Raw genomic sequence first — 27613 nt, 5'->3', positions numbered from 1 at the left:
CGGTAGGGGGTACAGGAATGAATCGAACACACCGAAATGAGAGAGATCCGAGGGTTGTGTAGGTATGGGATTACACAGTCTAAGATAACTTAAAGGAATTAATTGAACTATTCATAGCAACAAGATGCATCTACCTTTTCGATTGCCCATCTCGAGAGAACTCCAAAGTTAAGCGTGCTGGCCTTGTAGTCTTAGGATGGGTGACCTTCTGGGAAGTACTTTCCAGGATGTGTGCGAGTGAGGACAAAACAGGCTAAAAGGTCTCGTGTTGGTGTGTGGGAACAGCTCTATCATTCCGTAGCGGCCTCGGGTCGTTACACTTAGCCAGACAACCCCATACTCTCAAGTATTTGTAGCTAGATGATTTACCTTTCCACAACTCGTAGGGTGTCTTGTCGAGCCTTTTATGGGGCACTCTGTTTAGTACAAAGTTAGCAGAAATCACTGCTTCCCCCATAAATTCTGAGGAGATGCATAACTTATTAGCATAGCATTCATCATTTTTTTCAGCGTTCTATTTTTGCATTCAGCAATGCCATTCTGTTTTGGCGTATAAGGGGCTGTAGTTTGATGGATGATGCCATGACCTGCGCACAATTGCACAAAAGGCGACTCATATTCACCTCCTCTATCGCTTCTCAAGGCTTTGATTTTCTTTCCAAATTGATTTTCAACTTCATTTTTATAGAGATTAAACATCTCTATTACCTCATCTTTACTTCTCATTAAGTAGAGATAATAATATCGAGTACAATCATCAATAAAAGTAATGAAGTACTTCTTTCCACATCTGGTTTCCACGTATTTCAAATCGCATACATCTGTATGTATCAATTCCAAAGGTTCAGTACTTCGTTCAATATTTTTAAATGAAGACTTAGCAAATTTCGCTTCAACGCAGACTTCACACTTGTGGTCTTTGTCTAATTTAAATTTTGGCAGAAGATTAAAAGACATTAATCTTTGCATAGACTTAAGATTCACATGTCATAATCTACCATGCCATAATCTTGACTCATTCAAGTAAGCAGAAGAAGTAGAAGCTTTATTAATATCATTTGCGGTTATATTGTTTGCCGCATTGGTGTTACAAATGGTCATTACATTCATCTTGAACATACCATTTGCTAGATAACCTCTACCAAGATACACATCATCTTTTGACACTACAACTCTCTCAGATTCAAAAACTAGCTTAAAGCCTTTCTTTGACATCACAGATCTAGAGAGCAGGTTCTTGCGAATGTCTGGCACATGAAGAACCTCAGTGAGTGTCAGCTTCTTTCCAGATGTCATCTTCAAAATGACTGAACCCTTGTCTTCCACTTTCGATACAACAGAGTTTCCCATATAACAGCTTTCTCCAGTGACAGTATCATAGGTGGTGAACATCCATTTGTTAGCACAAATGTGGCGGGTTGCTCCAGTGTCTCTCGGATTATATCTGACCATGTTCACTTCTGACACAACTGCTACGAATTTAGACTCCCCATCTTCTACTTCAGCTACATGGGCTTGGGTCTTATTCCCAATTTTCTTCTGGGCATCTTCCTTGCGATGGTAGCAATCCTTCGCCAGATGTCCAGCCTTGCCACAGACGTAGCAATTCCCCTTGAATTTCTTGGAGTTAACATTCTTATCAATCTTCCGCTTTTTAATCCCTTTGGCCTTAGTCGTCTCAACGACGTTTGCCTTGGATCCAAATTGCCCATTCATTTTAAGAATAGGTTGAGACTCCTGCCGAATTCTCACACGACGATGTAAATCCTTCAAAGACATGTCCTTAGGTTTTTGCCTCAGGTCATTCTTGAAACTTGTCCAGGATGGAGGCAATTTTTCAATAAGAGTTGTCACCTGGAACCGTTCATTTACCATGATGCATTCTCCCGCCATGTGGTGGAAGATGATTTGCAATTCATCTACTTGTTCCACAACACTCCTTGTATCTACCATACAGTAGTTTAGGAGCTTGGCTACCACCATTCGCCCTTGGCTAGCCTCTTCGACCCGATACTTATGATCAATCGCTTTCTAGAGTTGCTTTGCCGTAACATATTTGGAGAAAACACCATACAACGAATCATCCAAACCATTCAGCACAAAGTTCCAACACATGAAACGGTTATGTTTCCATTGTTGGCAACTAGCTAGAGATTGGGCATTGCCCTCCTCTGGGATTGGTTCCTCTTCAATGAGGTACCGTGACAACTTAAGTTGTGTTAAGAAAAACAACATCTTTTGTTGCCAGCGTTTGAAATTTTGACCCTTAAATTGTTCAGGTCTCTCAGCCGGGCCGATAGGCACAATAGGAATTGCCTGGTTTTCGGAGTTCGCAACAACCGAAGGCATTCCTAGTGGGACAACGTTCGCAACGTTTGGCACTTGATTATTCATATATGTGCCAGCAACATCATGATTAACGGGGTTAGTAACCTCCGTGTGCCAGCAACATCATGATTAACGGGGTTGGTAACCTCCGCTATATGAAGATTCTCATCGATATCCATAGCAGGAATCTCATTCCCTGGAGCAGTATTTGAATCCATGGGATTTCTTGGATTATCAATGATCTATGGAGTAAATCCAATCATTGTTAGCTTTCACAAAACTTATAAACTAAACTGAGTTTCACTTAACTTATAAATTGGTTTGGCTCGCTTCCAGTGATAGCTAGAGGGTTTACCCCGATTCCCACGTCCTTACTATGAGGAGGGTATAAAGGGTTTCCTCTTTAAACCCGGCCCGCTAAGACAAAGCTTGCTTCCCGAATTTACAGGAAAAGTTACTTTCGATTTTGTTTAACTAAAACTTTTTTTTTCCAAAAAAAAAATATTCTCTTTTTTTTTTTCCACAAAACACTTTTAAATATAAGATATTGGGCTTTCTCTTATGTGTTTTTGGGCAAAAACAAAACTTTTCAATTTGGGCTTACTCTTTTGGACTTTTCAATTAATTTCTCTGAATTTAATTTGGGCTTCACAAGTAACATCTTTTAATTTGGGCTTCAATTTTAAATTTGGATCTTAAACTCAATTGGGCTTAGACTCATTAATATTTGAAAAAGAAAACAACTATTTGGTTTTTTTTTCCAAACACTTTTTTTTTAACCTAGTTGTTTTTAAATCCAAATTCGTGTGAGGTTTTATACCGAAATTGAAAGAGAGTTAGACACTTACCCAAGAAGTTTGTCTCGTGTTAACCATAATCGAACTTAAGATTGTTGGGGACGACAGTTATTGACGACGGCAAAACTCCAGCAATTCGAGCGATTCCAGATAAGTACCTAAAATTAAAAGATCATTTTGTCGAGGCCTGTGAAACACAGTTTCCTTAAGTTCGATTTCCGTGCTACCTCTAAAGCTTCGAGGCTACTGGAACACGGTGAACTCCCAGGATACAACGACCGCGTATTTGGAAAAAGCTTTCCAAATACCAAGTGAACTCAGAGAGATATGAGCAAATATGTGAATGCTCTTTTTTTCTCTAAAATGTTTGTTTTTGTTTTCTGTGATTTATGAGCTAACCCAAGACCCCTATTTATAGTAGAGGAGAGAATCTCAAAATAAAATCAATTTGAATTTCAAAATTCAAATTTGATTTTATCTTGATATTATTTCAATCTTATCTCAATCATATTTGAATTCAAATTGATTTTATCTTGATATTATCTCAATCTTATCTCAATCTGATAGATTTTTTGCAGATTTGAATCCAATTTAAATTTCAAATTCAATCAAGAATATTCACTCAACATTCTGTAGATTTAAAGTTTCTAAAACTTTCCACGGACCGGACCTTCCACGGGTAGGTCCGTTTTAATTCTATCAAATAAACCCAAATCCAACCAGTTTTCCAAAGTTTATGTTTTTTTATGGGATGTATTCGGATGTTTAATATCCACCATTTTTCTATGCACCGATCAAATTTAAATCCCTGAAATTCTTTTATATACGTCATATATGGCCACCATTAAATGCCCATCACTATTTGTCGACAACATGTGCATCAGCAACGAGGAAAATGAATGAAAACTTGGTCAAATCTTGTCGCCTTATCAATTATTATTTTTGTCCATTAAATGGCATCCCAAATTATTTCATTTTTTTCCATAAAAAAACCGGCTTCTTGTTATCTAAATGTTTCAGCTATAAATTGACATTGAAAAACTTGCACAAAAAGATTCTGTCACGAGAAATTTTGGGGTCAGGTCAGACAGAAATGGCGAACGTGAAGCCAACATTAATTCAATCATATCCCATGATCGGCGGTGACGGTCCACACAGTTATCTTCGTAATTCTACTTACCAAGTAAGATTTTTACGAAGCACTATATCATGTATCGTTATGCTTTGTGTTTTGTGAGTGATGAGATATTTGAGTTATGAATTCATATATACATGCCTCTCTTGTTATTCAGAAAGCTGCAATTGAGAGCGTAAGAGCAAAGACCAAAGAAGCTATTTTAGCAAAACTCAATCTTCAAACACCGAAATTTGATCTAAATCTCTACAAAATCGCGGATTTCGGTTGTTCTGTTGGATCCAATACATTTGATGCCGTTCAAAACATTGTAGAAACCGTAAAACTCAAACACCAACGAGAAAAATCCAAAGGAAAGAATCAGACACACCTCGAGTTCCAAATTTTCTTCAACGATCAATCCAACAACGACTTCAATACTCTCTTCAAAACCCTACCTCCGTATTACCTTGACCATCAAATCTTTGCATGCGGTGTTCCTGGTTCCTTCTACCGACGATTATTCCCGAAAAAAAGCCTTCACATCGGGCACGCTTCTAACGCACTCGTTTGGCTCTCAACAACTCCAAAAGATATTTGTAACCGAAACACACAAGCTTGGAACAAAAACAACATCCTTTGTACTAATTTAGTTGACGAAGTGGAAAAGGCATACAAGAAACAATTCAAGAAGGATATGGGAGCTTTCATTGAAGCTAGAGCTCAAGAGCTTCTCCCGGGAGGACTGATGATTATCTTGGGACTATGTTTGCCCGATGGCGTACAGATGATCCGTACATGGAAAGGTGTTTTCTATGATATGATCGGAGATTGTCTGATCGATATGGCCGAATCGGTAAGAAAGTTTGGCACCGTTCTTTTAACTCAATTATGATATTAGATTGGCCTATCCGACCCAATATATTATTATTATTATTATTATTATTATTATTATTATTATTATTATTATTATTATTATTATTATTATTATTATTATTATTATTATTGAGAGATAAATGTTTAGTTACGACTAAAATAAAATGCTAGTTTTTTTTTAATCTTTTATGTTGTAATTTTACTAATTGTTAAGCCAAGGATAAGCAATATAATTCTCTATAGAAGAAGAAAAGTCAAATTAAATAAGAAATATATCAATATATAAATTGTGTAGAACCGTAAATTTTACATAATTCACAATACCATTAATTCTCAATAACCATTGTTCAAGTGAGAAATAGGAGCAGTCAAACAGTGATTAGTTCTCAATAATATGCTTCTTTCATGTTTTGCATCGATGTAGGGAATAATAAAAGAGGAAAAGCTCGAATCATTCAACTTGCCATTGTACTTTCCACGATTCAGCGAATTGAAGGAAGTGATAGAGCTAAATGGGTGCTTTAGCGTTGAGATTATGGAAGAAGTGAAGCATCCGATGGAGGATATGCCATTGAGCGACGGCTTCATCGCTTCCATGCATCGAGCCGCCATCCATGGAGTCATAGAAGAACATTTCGGGGGCGGCATCATTGATGAGCTATTTGATCGGTTTTCTAAGAAATCGACAAGAGATCACTCTATTTATTCCAAAGCGAGCCAGAAGGATATGCAATACTTTATCTTGCTTAAGAGAAAGATCGATTGATTATGTTTATATTAGGCTAAGGTGGTTTCCATCGTTTTATTACAATGATCGGGAAAAATCTAAAAAAAAAAAAACACTGCCCCCTTTGTTTTCTTGCGATGAGTTGTCCGACAAACTCCGCATGATTTGCGCCGCTCCAGCGACAAATAAAATGATGTCCACGCATATCTCTTTAAATGAAGAAGCAGGTAGAGTGGAAGGGATATCGAGTTTTCGACAAAGACAGATTTTCGTCAGAGGAGAGATAGACAGATACGGAGATACAGAGAGATCAGAGAAAGTCGGAGAGCAAGAGCCGAAGAGGAGGAAGCTGCCGCATACATCTCTGAGCATCTCTTCCCCTCTTTCTTAATTTTATGTGTTGCCGTTTAATTCTTGTTGTTGTTTACTGTTATGTGTGAATAGTTTCTTTTTTGTTGTAGGTTAGGGTTGCGGTGTGTAAGGATTATGTGTTCATAAATTATTTTTGTAATTATGGGTTTGATAATTCGGTTTGAATGAATAATGTATAATGCCTTAAATCTTGTCGGCCACCTGATTTATTGATTCTAGAATTTAATTTGCATAGGAATATGAAATTAAATTCAGAAAATATTCATTCGAATAGATGGTTCTCACATCGGAAGATGGTTATACTATCTAGAAATTGTGATAGCAAATTTAATGCTCTAAGAAGTTTTTAATCTGTTTGGAATCGAGAGATCGGTAGATTAAACTTCTAGGAAGTGAGGTGAGACTCGGAAGAGTAATCTTCTACGATAAGAACTTGAGTTTCCCGATTAAAAACCCTAGGTTGCCGAATTATATTTGTAGAAACGATCCTTACACATCCCATAAATCCCGAAACCTACAACGTTTTAATTAAATTGTTTTAGAAATATTATTTGCGTCTGCTTTAATTTTTATTTACATTTAATCACCATCATCACCAACCAATTTATCGTCCCGACCAAAATCGAGTAGAACCTGTAATTGTATCGTTAATGTCTATGTGTCCCTGTGTTCGATCCTAGATACTGCAATCGACCCGTGCACTTGCGGTAATTTTATCTAGGAAATTAAACGAGATTTGATCATACCCTAGATCGACATCAAGTTTTTGGCGCCGTTGCCGGGGACGCAAATCGGCTTTAGCGATACGATTAGGAAACTGTTCGGTTTAGGTCATTTTTTTTCTCTCTTTTCTTCTTTTGTTCAATTTGATCTTCATCGTTTCTCGTTGTTGCTCTGTCCGTTTTGTACGCATGATTTCTCCAGTGTATGACAAGGAGTGCTGGGACAGAAAATCTAGTTCCTTTCGACCCTGAAATCGAGAAAACTGCCAAACAAAACCGAAAACAACATCGAGAGAGGATGGCAGAACACGATGTTGTACCCGTACCCAGAGCCGGAGATGCGCATGTAAATGAAGAAACCTTCGCGCAGTACAATGCTCCTAAACACACTGAGCTCATGTCCGGTATACGGATGCCGGAGGTTGACATGACAAGATTCGAGCTCACTCCCGCCACTATCCAAATGTTGAGCGCCATGGCCTTCCGGGGTAGCCAAACGAAGATCCTAATGCACATCTGACTCGAATCAAGATGATGTGCCGATCCATCAAGAGAGCCGATCAGGTAACCGAAGATGCAATCCACCTGATCGCTTTCCCATGAACGTTGATCGGGAAAATTCTAAAAAAAAAAACACTGAACTTTTCAATTTTGACAAAAACAACACTGAATTTTATTTTTTGTTAAATAAACATTAATCTTTTTAAACGAATCTAAAAAAACACTGAAGTTTTTAAGTGATCCAAAAAATACATGAACTTTTCTACGATTATAAAAAAACACTGAATTTTTTTAGTGATCCAAAAAATATATTGATGACATATATATATTAGTGTATTTTTTATATTATATACATTATATTTTACGATATTTATATGATTATAGGCTTTATCATGTGTAATTTTACTCCGATTTCGATGTTTTTATATTTTGTAGGAAAGAATGGAAAACGAGTTTCACCAAGATACTTTCATGGGAATCAAACAAAAACGTATGATCGTTGAAATCGTAAAAAAAAAAAAGGTTGAACGATGGCACTATCGTTACACACGATAGCACCATGTGTGCATATAATATAAAATATATGGTATTAGTGCGTAGGATATAATATATATATATATATATATATGATATATGTTTTTTGGTAAAGGAAAAAAAAAATTTGGTAAAGGGATATATGATATATGTTGGTGCGCATAATATAAATATATATATATATATATATGAGTGCTTAGTATAAAGTTTACAAATATATATAAATATAAGTACATATACGTACACACTTGTATATATTTGTATATACATATAATTATATGTATATATGTATATAGTTTGCATGCGTATGTATATATGTAATATATATATATATATGGATATATATATACGTATAATATATACATGTGTATATATATTATATAAATTATATATATATATATATGAACATATGTATGTGTATATTTCTTCTGTGTATATAATTATATATAAATAGTACGTACGTGTGTGTATATAATATACATATGTATTAATAAATATATATCTACATATATATTATATAGTATAATATATATAAAGTACTTAAAAGCGCACCTTACGCTGCCCCCTTTGTTTTCTTGCGATGAGTTGTCCGACAAACTCCGCGTGATTTGCGCCGCTCCCACGCATATCTCTTTAAATGAAAAAGCAGGTAGAGTGGAAGGGATATCGAGTTTTTGACAAAGACAGATTTTCGTCAGAGGAGAGATAGACAGATACGGAGATACAGAGAGATCATCAGAGAAAGTCAGAGACAGATATGAATAATGTCTAATGCCTTAAATCTTGTCGCCCACCTGATTTATTGATTCTAGAATTTAATTTGCATAGAAATATGAAATTAAATTCAGAAAATATTCATTCGAATAGATGGTTCTCACATCGGAAGATGGTTATACTATCTAGAAATTGTGATAGAAAATTTAATGCTCTAAGAAGTTTTTAATCTGTTTGGAATCGAGAGATCGGTAGATTAAACTTCTAGGAAGTGAAGTGAGACTCGGAAGAGTAATCATGTACGATAAGAACTTGAGTTTCCCGATTAAAAACCCTAGGTTGCCGAATTATATTTGTAGAAACGATCCTTACACATCCCATAAATCCCGAAACATACAACGTTTTAATTAAATTGTTTTAGAAATATTATTTGCGTTTACTTTAATTTTTATTTACATTTAATCACCGATCACCAACCAATTTATCGTCCCGACCAAAATCGAGTAGAACCTATAATTGTATCGTTAATGTCTATGTGTCCCTGTGTTCGACCCTAGATACTGCAATCGACCCGTGCACTTGCGGTAATTATATCTAGGAAATTAAACGAGATTTGATTACACCGTTGCCGGGGACGCAAAACGGCTTTAGCGATACGATTAGGAAACTGTTCGGTTTAGGTCATTTTTTTCTCTCTTTTCTTCTTTTGTTCAATTTGATCTTCATTGTTTCTCGTTGTTGCTCTGTCCGTTTTGTACGCAGGATTTCTCCAGTGTATGACAAGGAGTGCTGGGTCAGAAAATCTAGTTCCTTTCGACCCTGAAATCGAGAAAACTGCCAAACAAAACCGAAAACAACATCGAGAGAGGATGGCAGAATACGATGTTGTACCCGTACCCGGAGATGCGCATGTAAATGAAGAAACCTTCACGCAGTACAATGCTCCTAAACACACTGAGCTCATGTCCGGTATACGGATGCCAGAGGTTGACATGACAAGATTCGAGCTCACTCCCGCCACTATCCAAATGTTGAGTGCCATGGCCTTCCGGGGTAGGCCAAACGAAGATCCCAATGCACATCTGACTCGATTCTAGATGATGTGCCGATCCATCAAGAGAGTCGATCAGGTAACCGAAGATGCAATCCACCTGATCGCTTTCCCATGGACGTTGATCGATGCAGTGCTCGACTGGCTCTATGAACTCGAACCAGATTCTATTCATACATGGGACCAACTAGAGAGTCAGTTCATGCAACGCTTCTTCTCCCCACATCGCACTCAAGCTGCTTTGAACAGTATTCACTCGTTCAAGCAAGACCACGGGAAGAGTCTGCACGAAGCGTGGAAAAGATACAAGGGCTACAAAAAATCATGCCCTCACCACGGCCTCGCAAAGAACTACCTGATCAACACGTTCATTAGAGGTCTACGGCCAGATACCCAGACATTGATCCGAGCCGCCTGCGGAGGAAGCATTTCTCACATGTCCTTCACGGATCTTGAACAACATATTGATCAAATGGCGAGAGAAGAAGATTCTCCATTGGAGTCTGTGAGAGACATGCCCAGGAGAGATAACGATGCTAAGTTGCAACAGGTGCTAGACGAACTCACTGCGCTAAAGACGAAACTTGCTAATGCAAACTTTGTCTCCAATACTAGCACACCAATTGGCCAACAACCCCTATTCCAACGCGTACAACCCATGGTAAAGGAACCACTTGAATCTCTCCTGGAGGAACAACAACGTCCTGAACCCTCCGCAAAATAACTATCGGCCAATGCAGAACCGTAACCAACGGATTCCGCCACGGTTCGCCTTTTAGCCGCGGGCCCCACCGATGCAGAATCAAGGGCCAATTCAGAACCAACCCTACAGACCTCCGGTTCAGAATTTTCGAGCACCCGCACCTCCACCGCCACAGCAAGACGGTGACTCGGAGATCAAGGCAATGTTAGCACAACTGCTACAAGGACAAAAGACGCAAGAAACAGTGCTACATAGCCTAAAGATGGACCAAGAGGAGGTAAAGAATCAAGTGGGGAGCATGCAGTCTCAAGTGAATGGGATGCAGACGCATCTAAAATTACTCGACAACCAGGTTGCCCAGATGGCCTCGACGTCTCAAAGACCAAGCGGGTCACTTCCCGGGAAGCCTGAGATCAATCCACGAGAGCACTGCAATGCTATCACCCTGAGAAGTGGCAAGCAACTCGAAGAAGTCACTTCACCGATGATGGAAAAGGGCAAAGCTCCAAAGGAAAAGAGGTCGTGAACGAAGAAGCTGAGGAAATCTATGTTCCTCCACCACCAAGACCTCCGCCCATTCCTTTTCCATCCCATCTCAAGAAGCATAACGAGGACCAGCAATTCGCGAGATTTGCCGAGATGTTGAAAAAGCTTGAGATCACCATGCCTTTCACAGAAGCCATCCCGCAGATGTCGTCACCGAATGCAGTGCGTTAATTCAGCATGAGTTACCGCCTAAACGAGCCGACCCAGGAAGCTTCTCGATACCCTGCAAATTGGGTAATGTCTCCATTGATAGGGCATTATGTGATCTCAGAGCCAGTGTTAGCCTTCTCCCGTTATCGATCTTCAAGAAGCTGAACGTGTGAGAGTTGAAGCCGACAAGGATGGCACTCCAACTTGCTGATAGATCGGTAAAATATCCTGCTGGGATATTGGAAGATGTACCACTTAAGGTGGGAAACTTCTATGTACCGGTCGACTTCGTGGTATTGGACATGGACGAGGACTCGAGAGTACCGATCATACTTGGTCGTCCATTCCTTAATACCGCAGACGCAGTCATCCATGTAAGAGCTGGCAGGCTAACAATGAAGATTGGCGATGAGACAGTGGAGTTCACGCTTGATCAAAACCTCAAGCAGCCTTCTGTCACGGAATCTTCGTACTTCATCGACATGATCGAAGTCTTGACGGAGGAGGTATTTGATCAGCTGCAAGATCGCGATACCCTGAAAATGATATTTCTGAACTCTGAGGAGAATACTGATAGAGAGCATATATGGACCTTCAGCCGAATCCTGGATGCATCCGGCATATCCCCATTGGATCTATCAAGGTCCCCGATTCAGGCTATCTTGTCCTCTGAGGGTGACGTCGATCTTGAGATCGCTGCCACTAACCGAACCCAAGAATCCAAAGAGACTCAAATCATCACACCTTCTCCACTTAGTCCCGACTGGAGTCGAGAAGATGCACCAGAAGTGGAACTGAAGCCCTTACCACAAGGGCTTAGGTATGAATTTCTCGGTCCAGACCGAACTTACCCTGTGATTATCAGTTCTTCCTTGGATGATTCTCAGGTGCAGGAGCTATTGAACACGCTCCGGAGATACAGGAAGGTCATAGGGTACACAATTGCAGATATTAAGGGAATCAACCCTTCCCTTTGCATGTACAGGATCCATCTGGAGGATGAGTCCAAAACCTCCATTGAGCATCAACGACGCCTCAACCCGATGCTGCAAGAAGTGGTGAAGAAAGAGATATTGAAGCTTCTCGATGCAGGTATCATTTTTCCTATCTCTGATAGCCATTGGGTGAGTCCTGTACAGGTCGTTCCAAATAAGGGAGGAATGACGGTGGTCACCAATGAAAAGAACGAGCTCATTCCGACGAGAACGGTGACCGGTTGGCGCATGTGTATTGACTATCGCAAACTGAACACCAACACGAGGAAGGACCATTTTCCACTACCATTCATCGACCAGATGCTAGAACGCCTTGCCCTACACTCGTACTTTTGCTTCCTCGACGGGTACTCAGATTTTTTCCAGATCCCCATTCATCCTAATGATCAGGAGAAAACTACATTTATTTGCCCGTACGGAACTTATGCCTATCGCCGCATGCCATTTGGATTGTGTAACGCTGCGGCGACATTCCAACGGTGCATGATGACCATATTTTTCGATGTGATTGAGGAGTCGATGGAGGTGTTTATGGACGATTTCTCTGTTCATGGACCCTCCTTCGACAAGTGTTTGATGAATCTTTCTCGAGTGTTAGACAGGTGCTCACAGGCGAATCTGGTACTCAACTGGGAGAAGTGTCATTTCATGGTCTGAGAAGGTATTGTTTTGGGTCACAAGATCTCAGAGAAAGGGATCGAGGTTGACAAGGCCAAAGTCGAGGTGATCAAGAAACTGCCACCACCGTATAATGTCAGAGCTATCCGCAATTTCTTGGGCCATGCGGGGTTTTATAGGAGGTTCATCAAAGACTTCTCAAAAATCTCAAAGTCGCTGACCGACCTGCTTTGTAAGGATGCGCCGTTTATCTACACTGCAGAATGTGATGCCACGTTCCAAACTCTGAAAAAGACCTTGGTATCTCCGCCAATTATTCAGCCTCCTGATTGGAGCCTTCCTTTTGAGATCATGTGCGATGCCAGCGACTATGCTGTTGGAGCAGTTTTGGGTCAGCTGAAGAACAAGCGATTACATGTCATATACTATGCTAGTCGCACCCTTGACGATGCTCATATCAACTACACCACCACGAAAAAGGAGATGCTTGCTATAGTCTACGCTTTCGAGAAGTTTAGGTCTTATCTAGTCGGATCGAAAGTGATTGTCTACACTGACCATGCAGCTCTTCGATACCTTCTGTCCAAGAAAGATGCCAAGACGGCTTATCAGATGGACTCTTCTGCTACAAGAGTTCGATCTAGAGATCAGGGATAGGAAAGGGACTCAAAATGGTGTAGCAGATCATCTGTCGCGGCTTGAGATCTCGAGCCCTTTGCCTATTGATGATGCATTGCGAGACGGGCATGTTATGGCTGTGATACTCTAATCCGATACTCCATGGTACGCCGATTTTGTTAATTACCTGGTGAGTGGATTGATACCTCCAGAGTTGAGCTACAATGGAAGGAAGAAATTCCTTCATGATGTCCGAGATTATTTCTGGGATGAACCTTTCCTTTTCAAGAGAGGAAAAGACGGGATATTCAGGCGATACATACCAGAAGAGGAGATTCAGAGCGTCATCGCCCATTGCAATTCTTCTGATTATGCCGGGCATTTTGCTACATCGAAAACCGCTGCGAAAATTTTGCAGACCGGGTTTTATTGGCCCACACTATTCAGAGATGTGCACCAATTTGTCTCCTCATGCGATGCTTGTCAGAGAACGAGAAATATTTCCCGTAGACATGAGATGCCACAGCGGTACATCCTCGAGGTCGAGCCATTCGACGTTTGGGGAATTGACTTTCCATCATCCTGCGGGAATGTGTACATCTTGGTCGCCGTTGACTACATCACTAAGTGGGTCGAAGCACTTGCAAGTCCGAAGAATGATGCAAAGACAGTGTTTCGGATGTTCAAGCGCACCATCTTTCCAAGATTTGGTGTACCTCGAGTTGTCATCAGTGATGGTGGAACTCATTTTGTCAACCGGGTGATTGAACAACTCCTGAAGTGCGACATCGCATAGCTACTCCATACCACCCACAGACGAGCGGCAAGGTTGAGATATCCAACCGCGAGATCAAAACCATACTCGAGAAGACAGTATCACGCTCGCGGAACGATTGGTCGCAGAAGTTGGATGATGCGGTTTGGGCATACAGGACTGCCTTCAAGACTCCCATCGGGATGACTCCGTTCGAGCTTGTTTATGAGAAGTCTTGCCATCTACCTATTGAATTGGAGCATAAGGCATTATGGGCAGTGAAGGCACTGAGCTACGACATAAAGACAGCAGCGGAGAAGCGCCTTCTACAACTGCACCACCTTGATGAGATCCGTCTTGACGCATATGAGAACGCGAGGATTTACAAGGAACGCACGAAGAAATGGCATGACCGTCACATTCTCCGACGATCGTTCAAGGTAAATGACCAAGTCCTTGTTTTCAACTCACGTTTGCGTTTATTTTCAGGAAAGCTTAAATCCCGATGGTACGGTCCATACACGGTGAAAGACGTTTCAAGCCAAGGTGCGATCGAGCTTTGGGGACATACTGGGAATTCATTTAAGGTCAATGCCCAGAGGGTCAAGCTGTATAACCCGATATTCCCCATCAACGAGAGAGGCATACTTCCTCTCTCTGACCTGTCCGAGAACTGAGCTGAGGAGGTCAAGCTCATGACCCTAAACTAACCCTTGTCGGAAGGGACCCCGATCACATATCCTTTGTGTTTGGTTTGTTTTATTTTCATTTTTGTAATATATTATATGTGATTGAAATTTCTGTTTAGATGGAGAACAACAACAACAAGAACAACTCAGCACCACACTTTCAGAAGAAAATAAGCGAAGTCCCACGAGAATGGCTAAGTGCCTCCCTCTTTTCCATTCATTCGTGCAGATATGAGTCGTTTCTTAACTCCAGGGTGAGCTAACACCGAGGACGGTGTTTAGTTCAAGTCTGGGGGAGAGATTCGCTAGAAAATTGCATCGATAGTCTCGTTTCTGTGTTAATATGTGCATGTATATACAAAAAAATTTGTGTTTTATTGAATCAATATAATTAGATTGTTTGGGATATTTTGCGACCCGTATTAGGAATGCCTAAGTATATAACAAATTGTCGAGGATATTTTCATTCGGTAGATCGATTTTATGATAGAATTATTAGAACGTGGGTAAAATGGTATTCGGAATTTCGGAAGGATTTTTACCGTCAAATTCAAATAATGTACAAAAAAAAACTCTTCTGATAAAATTCTGACACTCCTCTGTCTTTATCTCGTTAATGAATATTATTCGGGGATATGAGTGTTCATAAGTTCGGGTCTAAGTTGTGGATCGAGCATGTGTATATATGTATATATGTGTATTTAAAAAAAAATGATTCTGCTCGACAACTTCAACGTCCTAGAAGCACGAAAAATTTTTTCGGAACAGTACAAAAAAAATATATATTGATAAGAACATGTTTGATAAAGATTGGTTGAAATCCGGAAGAGTTCTATGTATCAAATCTCATCTCTAACTGATACCGTCATATAAATTGAGACGTCGGATAAAATATCTTTGATTTCATTCTCGGTTAGCATCATGTTCGATCTCTAATCTATTTCTACGATTCTTTTTAATATTAATTACATTCGTCAATTTTTCAGGATTTAGTTTGCTCGAGGACGAGCAAAATGCTAAGTTTGGGGGAATTTGATGACATGTGATCTTTTTTATAATATGAGTCGTTTTTTTAATCATATTATATCATATATGATCGTGGAAATCGTTAGGTAAAAAAAAAAAAGTTGAACGATGGCGCTATCGTTACACACGATAGCACCATCGTGTGTGTGCATATAATATAAAATATATGTATCAGTGCGTAGGATATAATATATATATATATATATATATATATATATATGATATATGTTGGTGCGCATAATATAAATATATATATATATATGAGTGCTTAGTATAAAGTTTACAAATATATATAAATATAAGTACATATACGTACACACTTGTATATATTTGTATATACATATAATTATATGTATATATGTATATAGTTTGCATGCGTATGTATATATGTAATATATATATATATATGGATATATATATACGTATAATATATACATGTGTATATATATTATATAAATTATATATATATATATGAACATATGTATGTGTATATTTCTTCTGTGTATATAATTATATATAAATAGTACGTACGTGTGTGTATATAATATACATATGTATTAATAAATATATATCTACATATATATTATATAGTATAATATATATAAAGTACTTAAAAGCGCACCTTACGCTGCCCCCTTTGTTTTCTTGCGATGAGTTGTCCGACAAACTCCGCGTGATTTGCGCCGCTCCAGCGACAAAGAAAATAATGTCCACTCGTGAATATCTCTTTAAATGAAGAAGCAGGCAGAGTGGAAGGGATATCGAGTAGGGGTGTAAAATGAACGGGTTGGACCGGGTTCGGATCGGGTTCAATTCGGGTCTAGAATTTTTCGGATCGGGTCGGTCCGTCCATTTATTTTTTGGGTCTAGCATCGATAGCCCGGAGTCCGACCCTATAGGAATTCAGGCGGGTTCGGGTCGGACTTCGGATTTTTTTATCAAATAAAAATATTTTTTCTACGATAATAATAATAATATAAAATATTAAAAAAAAAGAAGCAAACATAGTATAAAAAAGACAATTATATGATGTAATTAATTTGAAATATATAGAAAAAGAATCAATATATTCATATGTAAATAAAGGTTTAAAAATATATATATTTAAAAGTTTCTACGTTTTCAAAAATATAAATTGATATATATATATATATATATATATATAATATAATATGATTAAAAAAAAATAAAAGTTTTCATCACTTTAAAAAGTATTAATTGGATCCAAAATAAAGTTTCGTCATTTGGTTAAAAGATACACATATATAAATATAGAACATGTGTTTGTTTATATGCATCGAAGAACAAAATCCAAACTAGTAGTACGAAACAAAACCAATATAGAGTGAAAAAAAAATATAAAACAAAAAAATTTAATCAAATAGCATGTTAGGTTTGATTTAGTAAAAAAATAATACAAAAGATGGTTATCAAATGATGTAATATGGTTAAAAAGAAATTAAGATAATCATAGAGAGGTAAAACTATGGCTTAGAAAAAAGGGTTAGAGACCCGACCGGCCCGGCCCGACTGGCCCACAGCCCATTTAGCCCGAAGCCTGAAAGTCCCAAATTTAATGAGCCTATATTTTTTAGGCCCATGTTCTTATTATTTTCGGACGGATTCGAGCCGGGTTTCAGGCTCTGGGCTTAATTGACATCCCTAATATCGAGTTTTCGACAAAGACAGATTTTCGTCAGATGAGAGATAGACAGATACGGAGATACAGGGAGTTCAGAGAAAGTCGGAGAGCAAGAGCCGAAGAGGAGGAAGCTGCCGCATACATCTCTAAGCATCTCTTTCCCTAATTTTTTGTGTTGTCGTTTATTTTTTGTTGTTGTTTACCGTTATGTGTGAATAGTTTTTTTTTGTTGTAGGTTAGGGTTGCGGTGTGTAAGGATTATGTGTTCATAAATTATTTTTGCAATTATGGGTTTGATAATTCGGTTTGAATGAATAATGTCTAATGCCTTAAATCTTGTCGGCCACCTGATTTATTGATTCTAGAATTTAATTTGCATAGGAATATGAAATTAAATTCAGAAAATATTCATTCGAATAAATGGTTCTCACATCGGAAGATGGTTATACTATCTAGAAATTGTGATAGCAAATTTAATGCTCTAAGAAGTTTTTAATCTGTTTGGAATCGAGAGATCGGTAGATTAAACTTCTAGGAAGTGAGGTGAGACTCGGAAGAGTAATCCTCTACGATAAGAACTTGAGTTTCCCGAATAAAAACCCTAGGTTACCGAATTATATTTGTAGAAATGATCCTTACACATCCCGTAAATCCCGAAACCTACAACGTTTTAATTAAATTGTTTTAGAAATATTATTTGCGTCTGCTTTAATTTTTATTTATATTTAATCACCATCATCACCAACCAATTTATCGTCCCGACCAAAATCGAGTAGAACCTGTAATTGTATCGTTAATGTCTATGTATCCTTGTGTTCGACCCTAGATACTGCAATCGACCCGTGCACTTGCAGTAATTATATCTAGGAAATTAAACGAGATTTGATCACACCCTAGATCGACACCATATATGAATTTTTTTTATTGTTAGAAAAAACTAAGTAAAATAATCAGACGTGTTTGTAATTGTATTTCCTTGTGTCATGTCAGTCATTTTGTTTATTTTGACAATCTTAGAAGAGTTAAGTGTTTGTTTTGTCAAACTTAAAAAGTTTAATGTTTATTTGACAAAAAATAATATTTAGTGTTTTTTATCAAAATTAAAAAATTCAATGTTTTTTTTGGGATTTTCCCAACATATAACCAAACATTTATACGTGAGAACAATTTTTTTTACTGTTTAGTTTATAATATTGAAGACAATTGAATGCTATAGAGCTCAAGGCAAAGCTACTTGTGGTGGTAAAATCAAAGGAGAGAGATCCTTTTATTTTTCACTCAATTTCACACTATTCCTAGTTGTTCATAGACACAAAAACGTAGCATCTTGTCTTTCTCTTACTCAAATAATCTGTTCTGTTTTTTTTTTTTGGTAAGAACTGCATTCAGGTTCTGCAGTCAGATTTCTACAAGCAGCCGAGTAGTTTTGGAGCAACCATTCTCTCAAGGCTCCATCACATCTACAGTTTTGGGTCTTCCAGGTAATAAAAGTCCCGACCCCGACGGATTTACGGCTGAATTCTATAAACATGCATGGCCAATTATCGGAGAAGAAAGAGTGCATAGCAATAATCTCCCATTTCTTCAACACTACGGCCCTCCCCGGAGCAGTAAGCTCCACATTTCTGGTTTTCATACCCAAGTTTCAAGGAGCTGAGTTGATCTCGGATTTCAGACCCATCTCATGTTGTACAACAGTATATAGAATAGCGGATTTCGATTGTTCTGTTGGATCCAACACATTAGATGTTGTCCAAAACATTATAGAAATCCTAAAACTCAAACATAGACAAGAAGAAACCAAAGGAAACAACCATGGACACCTCGAATTCCAAATTTTCTTCAATGATCAACCCGGCAATGACTTCAATACTCTCTTCAAAACCATAACTGAAGATTTTCAAAGTTTGAGAGATGTGGATTGAATAAGAAACAAAGAAGAATAGGAGAATAATAAATCAAATGGAGATTAAGAATGAAAATGGAGAAAACATCTCCTTCGTTTCTTATTCCTTTGTAATAGATTACATACATATTTAAATAACAAACATATAGAAAACATAAAAGGAATATATGAGTAGAAGAGAATCAAGATAATAAGGTAAGTGGAGCTTTCGTATCCAATTTGAGTTAATTATACAACTGATTCAATATTGTGAGATCAGATTGCATTCATTTGATTTAGCAAGTCTTCCAACGGCTCTTTTAACCTTCCAAACGTCAACCAAGTAATCTTTGGCATGTATTTGATATCTTGATTTAACATTCCCCCTCAAGATTAGCTTGGAGAATTGTCGAAAAGCTAATCTTGTAACACATATGTTCATGCGTGCGTCGATTCCTCCTTAAACGTGTGATCACATCCCATGGCGGTTCTTTTGGCTTTTCCATCATTTCACATCCCCAAAATTTTATTTTCTATATGATCTTAACAAAATGGTTAGATAACACAAGGGAGCCTGTAACACTCCGTTTGAAACATAAAGACACGTAATGATATGTTTTTCATCAAACAAAAGTAAAAATAATGTTCTTACGTGTATGAATTCCAAATTTGATGATCTTGAGACATAAAACCTAGAATTATTGGAATTCGTAGGTAATTTCATCTTCGTTTTGTGCTCGGATACTTGCATTGTGCCCTTTTTGGTAGAGAAGCATACGAGTGTACCATGTCATTCCCCCTCACTCATGAGCTTCGCAACTCCATGAAACCTCATGATTAATTGTTGTATTTTCTGTTCATATATACTAAAAACACCAAACATATCACACTACAAAAAAAAAACTGTTTTTTTGCAACGGAATTTTTGCGTTGCTAACCGCGGAATTTCGTTGCAAAACGCCTTTTGCAACGAAATTCTAACGAAATTTATTGCATTGCTAACACGTCGTTGCAAAACAGAAATCGTTGCTAATCGTTGAAATTAGCAACGACGTAGCAACGAAAATTTTTTCGTTGTAAAAGTAGCAACAAAATAACAACGAAGCTATTTTCGTTGCAAGTCGCAACGAAAACGTTGCGTTGCTACAGCGTTGTAACGTTAGCAACGCAATTTCATTGCTAGTAGCAACGCTTTTGGAACGCAACATTTCGTTGCTAATAGCAATGTTTAGCAACGAAAATTGCGTTGCAATGGTTGTTCCGCATATTATAAAAATCGCAACCTTGCAACGCAATTGCGTTGCAAAGTTGCGTTGCAAAAGTTCTTGCAACGTTAATAACAACTATAATTTGCGTTGCAAAATTATCGTAGCAACGCTATTAGCAACGAAATATTTCGTTTCTAACTTAAAAATAAATAAAAAAATAAAAAAACAAAAAAAAACAAAAAAACATTAAAAAAAGAATTTATTGAAAATCGAAATCATTCAAATTAACATCGGTCCCATCTTCAGCACCATCGTTGGGAGCATCATCATTTCCATCGCTACCTCCTGCACCGCCGACGTTGACATTTCCTATGTTTTGATCAACTAGCAGTTGGAGTTAGTTGTGTCGCTGTTTTAGTTCGTCGTACTCAGCTCGCGACACAAAATTGTTCTGCACCTGTTCTTCTAATTCTTGGAGTCGTCGCTGGAGTGTGACAATCTCCTGAACAATTGTGCCCCTCCTTCCCCGACAGCGGTGTTGATGATATCTTGTTTGAGCGATCCAAGTCCATATACACGACCGTATTTGTTCGGTTTTACGGTCTGAATTCAAATATCACAATTAGTATGTTATTTAATAATAACTAAATAAATAAAACATTATCAGAAATAAAAAATAAACCAACTTACCTTGACATATAGCTCATCGATTTGTTGTTGTGACAATTGCGTTGTAGTATTCATTCCCAACGCAGTTGCTTGAGATTCTTCAATCGTTGTTTGCTATGATAGATATGTGATATATAAGATTTAAAATTTTAATAACAAATCTATATTTATAGAACTATTTATATATATTTAAAAAACGTACCGCTTCTTCGATCTCGTTAATCAAGTTTCTGGCTTTCCCGTCGATTATAGTACCATCTTTTCTTGTATGTGTAATTTTTAACACATCAAGAATCGATGGTTGCTTTCCACACGTTCAGGCCTACAAAAAAAAATTTATAACATAAATAATATATTATATATATGAGATTTGAAAATATATATTAATTAATTACCAATGCATGCATGATCCGACTAAATGGTTTTCGTCCCGATGTATGCTTGCTTGGACCGGTTTCGGGAATCACGTCCGTCTTTCTACTTTGGACCGCCTTTTTACTTCTTTCAATGTTGATGGGGTTTTTCCAATACTCCACCATCGGGGCCCAAACCCCGCTTTCAATGTTCTTCGGGGGAGAACGATCTGGCTTCATCTGCCAATATCGTTTATACCTGTTGATCTTGGATTTGAGAAGGTCAATAACACATCTTTTCCATGCGTCATAGACCCTCGAGCTATGCACCTCATCCCAATACCAAGATTGCTAAAAAACTTAATTAAAATTAATAAACTAATTTTATATTAATTTACTAATTTAATAAAAAAAATAACTTACAGTAAAACTAACAAACCAGTGTTGTCGAGTGGTCTCGGGTAATGAGGACCAATTCATCCAAGGTCCAGTGAAATTACTTTCAATAAACGATGAGACGGAATTATTAACCGATTGATCGACATTAAACCCAAAAATTACTAATATAAGTAATATTTTTTAATCAAATTTATATTTAAATTTTATTAAACAAAATAATTAAATTTTACCACAATGCCCCATCCCCTTTCTTAGGATGGAGTTTACGCAATCGCGTCCTCTGTGGATTGGACGTGATGTTAGAGTGCTGCACCCGCTAGAAAGATTTGGGAATTTGGTGTGGCGGAGTCGACCTGCTACTGCGTCCATAGCTACGTACAGCAAATCTCCTATCCATTTTCCTGCAAAATAAAACAATTATTAAAATTTATAAAAATTATAAACGAAATATAATTGCGTTATCAAATTATATATAATTTACCGAACTTTTTGGAAATAGATGTAGAGAGAGGGATTGGGGTGTTGGAAGAAGAGTTTATAGAGAGAAAGTGAAGTTGTTGTTGGTAGTGTGGAAAATATAAACGAAATTCGTTCCTTTATATAGCGGAATTTTGCAACGCAAACGCGGAGTAGTAAATGCGTGCAGTGAATTCGGCAGAGACTATCGGATTTCACGCAGCTTAGCAACGAAATTACGTTGCTAATTGACGTTGCAACGAAATTTCGTTGCTAAAGTGATTCAAATCATTGCAACGTGTCAGTTTACTGCGACGGTCAAATCGTTCACGTTGCAACGAAATTTCGTTGCTATCTCCGTTAGCAACGAAATTTCGTTACGAAAGGAGGTGAATCGTTGCAACTTGTCGCCTGCATGCAGACCGATTTTGCATGGAGGTCGCAACGAAATTTTGTTGCTACATCCAGTAGCAACGAAATTTCGTTGCTAAATGTAGTTATATATATTTTTAATCAGAATTCTCTTCATCCTCATCGTTTACATCACTTTCTTCGGGTTCATTATCTTCTTCTTCAATAATATTTTCATCTACATGTAAAATATCATCTTCAATATGGCCAATAAGATTATCAATTGGCGGCAATGTCAACGCGTTTAATTCTTCGACGTGATGAATGATTTTCTGAAGAGGTAGCATTATTGAATCGGTTGCATTTTCTTCATGGGATATTCATTGTGATTGTATTCTGATGACCACACTCCATTGTTCACGCTGCCGTTTCACACTTGGATAAGGCATATAACATGCGTCATCCATCCGATGGTGAGGCACTCCATTGTTCACGCCGCCGTTTCCCAGACTGACCATACGGTGCAAAACCATCGGTGCATAAACACAGATAAACATTTCTCACCTCACAGGTAAAATCAGGATATAGATTCGTATAATCTCTTCAACTTGTCTGCTATCGGCAAATAAAACATCCGTTTATACGGGACTCTTTTACATTGTACATTTTTTCTGGGTTTGAATCGATCAGCTCCACAAAATCGACAATTCGATAACTCTTTATCATTTCCAGAGTTTAGACATATTGTAGAAAGAATCAGGAGCATGGTTACCTCCAGGAAGATAATCGGTCATCATCTGACATACCTCGTCCATACAATTTTTCGTCAGATTATAACTCGACTTCATGCCCATCATTCGTGCTGAAAGAGATAATTGGGATAATCCTTCTACGCACCCTTCATATATAGGTTGATTAGCTGCCTCCACCAAATCAAAAAACCTTTTTAATTCGTTGTTTAGTTCTTCATCTTGAACCATATCAACGTAACGGTTAGTTGGTTCACTGCTCCTCCCAACAAATTTGTCGTTAATGGTAGGAACATTAACAACATCGAGCGTTTCACCGTGATAAACCCAAACATAATAATTTGGAACAAAACATCTTTTGAATAGATGTTTTAGAACCACCTCTGGAGTAAGAAATTTAGAATTTTCACATCGTGCACACGGACAATATATTTTACCCGTTCTTACGCACTGATTCTGACTTGTCGCAATAATTGCATGAAATTCTGCAACCCCTCTTCATATTGGATACTTAAATTGCCCGTAGATGCATCAATTCTCTCGTATAACCATCGTCTAGAGTGATAAATATCACTTCCACTCGATGTCATTTTTTTTTCTTTTGAGTTTTCGAAGTTTGAAGTGAAAAGGAGAGAAGGAGCGTGTTTTATAAAATTTTTTGCAACGCAATTTCGTTGCTAACCTAAAAACGTTGCAACGAAATTGCGTTGCAACGTTAAAACCGGTTAATAGCTTTCACCGTTTTGCAACGTAATTGCGTTGCAACATTTTTATATTATCAACGAAATTGCGTTGCAAAAAAAATTTACAACGCAATTTCGTTGCTAACAAAAGAGCAATTCTGACACCGAAGAAAAAGCGTTGCTAATGTCCGTAGCAACGAAATTGTTGCGTTGCTAAATAGCAACGAAATGCCATTGCGTGGCAATTTCGTTGCAAAACGTTACTCGTTGCAATGAAACTTTCGTTGCGTGTAGCAACGAAATAATTTCGTTGTAAAAGCGTTGCAACTCATTACCTTTTCGTTGCAAATGCGTTGCAACATTTTCGTGCGTTACTAATCGTTGCAAGTTGCAACGAAATTTGCGTTGCTAGTTTGCAACGAAATTCTATGTGTTGCTAAGCATTGCAAAGCATTGTAAATTCGTTGCTATTTCGTTGCATATCGTTGCGAAAGCGTTGCAAAATTAGCAACAAAATTCATTTCGTTGCAAAAACGCTGTTTTTTTGTACTGTCACTTGGAACACAAAAATCAAATGATACGGGAGAATAAAAGAAATTACAAACTTAGTTTCCTCTCCATGTGAAGGAGATGCTCAGATTCTTTGTTATTGTCGGATGAGGAATGATGTCAGATGCATGTGACGCCTCTTCTTCGGAGTTCATTTCCTCCACTGTAGGGTCATTCACTATCATATCTGTTTCTATTCCTTCTTTTTCCGAGTTTGTTGCATCCAAGGCTCTCTCCTTCTCATGGTTTTTTTTCTTCGTTTTGTAGTTCTCTATCCATTTCGCTCTCTTCGACAACTTGAGATAGATTTTCTTTGCTTGTAACCTGTGCTTGTTGTATCATTTCAAAAAAACTCATTAGTGTTTAACAAATTTTCAAGAAGAGAGACACTTAACTCAAATTTGTTTGCATTGGCCATTTGCACCAACGCTTCTTTGATTTGCAGTGGGAGTTGATTTAGGATGTCTTCTACATCCCATTCCCCCTTGTTTTGTTCTTCCCCATATGGTTCGTCATCTACACACATGGCTTGAACTTCTTCTATGGAGAGGTTATACCAAACGTCAACCTCTTCCTTGGTACACCAAAATTGTTCTACAACACCGTTGGCATGTTCGATGTATGAACAATGATTTCCTTCTTCATCTTCAAGGCCTCCAAAATCATCCCAAGTACACCTCATGTGACCTTTTAGGGATGTATATGGCAGATGAAAAGGATAAAAAAAATCATGAACTCTCTTCGGTTTGTATATTACCGAGCGTTTTGTGCAGCGGAATTAAAAGAAATTTAGAACAAAAGGGTTCATGGACCTTTACGCTCTGATACCATGAAGATTTTCAGAGTTTGAGAGATGTGGATTGAATAAGAAACAAAGAAGAATAGGAGAATAATAAATCAAATGGAGATTAAGAATGAAAATGGAGAAAACATCTCCTTCGTTTCTTATTCCTTTGTAATAGATTACATACATATTTAAATAACAAACACATAGGAAACATAAAATGAATATATGAGTAGAAGAGAATCAAGATAATAAGGTAAGTGGAGCTTTCGTATCCAATTTGAGTTAATTATGAAACTGATTCAATATTGTGAGATCAGATTGCATTCCTTTGATTTAGCAAGTCTTCCAACGGCCCTTTTAATCTTCCCAACGTCAACCAAGTAATCTTTGGTATGTATTTGATATCTTGATTTAACAATAACTCGGTGTTGCCTAGCTCGAACACGAAATCTTTGTCTATGGTGTTCCCGGTTCCTTCCACCGTCGGTTATTCCTGAGAAACAACCTTCACATTGGAGACACTTCTAATACACCCCATTGGCTCTCAAAAACTCCTGAAGATGTTTGTAACCGAAACTCACAAGTTTGGAACAAAAATAGCATACATTGTTCTAATTTAGTCGAAGAAGTGGTCGATGCTTACAAGAAACAGTTCAAGAAGTATATGGGAGCTTTCATTGAAGCTAGAGATCAAGAATTTGTCTCCGAAGGATTGATGATTATGTTGGGACCATGTCTGCCCGATGGTGTAAAGATGATTCGGACATGGAAAGGTGTTATATATGACATGATCGGGGATTGTCTAATCGATATGGCCAAATTGGTAAGAAAGCTCGAAACTGTCCTCTTGGCTCAGTTTTGATATTAGGTTAGTCTCCGACCAAATATATATATTTTTGTAGGGGTAAAGTAGTTTAGAAATTCCACCTGATTAAAGTATATACTAAAACAAAATGTTACAGTGAAAGTCTTTTTTTTTTTTTTATCTTGTTACGTTTTAAATTCTAATAATCGACAACCAATATTTAGACATCGACTCTTCAAGTTTGAACTCGATCCCATCATAAGAAATATAATTCCTAATATTATAATTAATAAAATTGAAACATAGTAATATATAAACGCACCTTAAATTCGATATAATTCTCAATACCATGCTAATATTTCAAAATGTTCAAACCAAAAATAGAAGACTCAAAGAGAAACAGCACCATAGTTCACAATAGTATGTTTCTCTCTTTGTTTGCGTCGGTGCAGGGAATAACAAATGAGGAAAAGGTCGAGTCGTTCAACTTACCGTTATACTCCCACAATTTAGTGAACTGAAGGAAGTGATAGAGCAAAATGGAAGCTTCAACATTGAGATCATGGAAGAAGTGAAGCATCCTATGGAGGATATGCCGTTTACCAATGACCATCGCTTCCATGCATCGAGCCACCTTCCATGGAATCATACAAGAACATTTCGGAGATGGTGCGATTGATGAACTATTTGATCGGTTTGCTAAGAAGTGGAACAAAGACCCTATTGATTTCAAAGAGTGCCAAAAGGATATGCAATACTTTATCTTACTTAAGCAAAAGATCCGTTGATAAGTCAGCAAAATTTATGTTTGTCATTCCTATAGTTGTTGCATTAAAAAATGGAATCTGCCTTCACTTTGTGTTCAACTCCTATATGTGCAAGGAACCCTTTTTTTTTCTTTCGTTTCCGTGTAAACTCCAACTTTTTTGGTTAAATCCATGGAATCATACAAGAACATTTTCATTGAAGGAAAACTTGGAATTCGGTGTATTGAGGGCGTCTTTGCTAGTTTTTTGGGCTTCCGCTCTAGAAGGGTTGTGCTTATCCAAAAAAGATGGAATCCGTCTTTTGTGTGACATTTCGTATTGAATGCCGAATATTTTGTAAAGTTTAGTATATATAAAATTCACTTTTTACAAAAAAAAAAAGGGTATTTAGGGTTTTGTTTGGAAGTGAAATCGAGATCGAGTTTGTAGATATGGCTTCGTCGAGGTGTTCTTTTGTAGCTTCAATTCAGGGAAA

The 27613-nt window shown here is 37.7% G+C and overlaps 1 protein-coding gene and 1 pseudogene across 2 annotated transcripts; both read left to right on the top strand.

The window, feature by feature from the left end:
* Window positions 1–4162: 4162 nt before the first annotated feature.
* Window positions 4163–5975, top strand: LOC104822547 (probable S-adenosylmethionine-dependent methyltransferase At5g38780). Of its 2 annotated transcripts, none has more exons than XM_010553803.1 (3): window positions 4163–4308; window positions 4910–5095; window positions 5540–5975. In XM_010553803.1, the coding sequence occupies exons 1-3, from the start codon at window positions 4219–4221 to the stop codon at window positions 5879–5881; spliced, it is 618 nt and encodes a 205-aa protein (XP_010552105.1). In that variant the 5' UTR covers window positions 4163–4218; the 3' UTR covers window positions 5882–5975. The 2 variants fall into 2 exon arrangements, with proteins under 2 accessions (XP_010552105.1, XP_010552101.1); XM_010553799.1 differs by having other exon boundaries at window positions 4164–4308; window positions 4418–5095.
* A 13031-nt stretch (window positions 5976–19006) lies between these two features.
* On the top strand, window positions 19007–27159 carry LOC104825650 (annotated as a pseudogene).
* The last annotated feature ends 454 nt before the right edge of the window (window positions 27160–27613 follow it).

This window comes from Tarenaya hassleriana, unplaced genomic scaffold (assembly GCF_000463585.1).
Source record: "Tarenaya hassleriana unplaced genomic scaffold, ASM46358v1 Cleome1, whole genome shotgun sequence".
NCBI lineage: Eukaryota > Viridiplantae > Streptophyta > Magnoliopsida > Brassicales > Cleomaceae > Tarenaya > Tarenaya hassleriana.
This window is presented reverse-complemented; position numbering and strand designations above follow the sequence as displayed.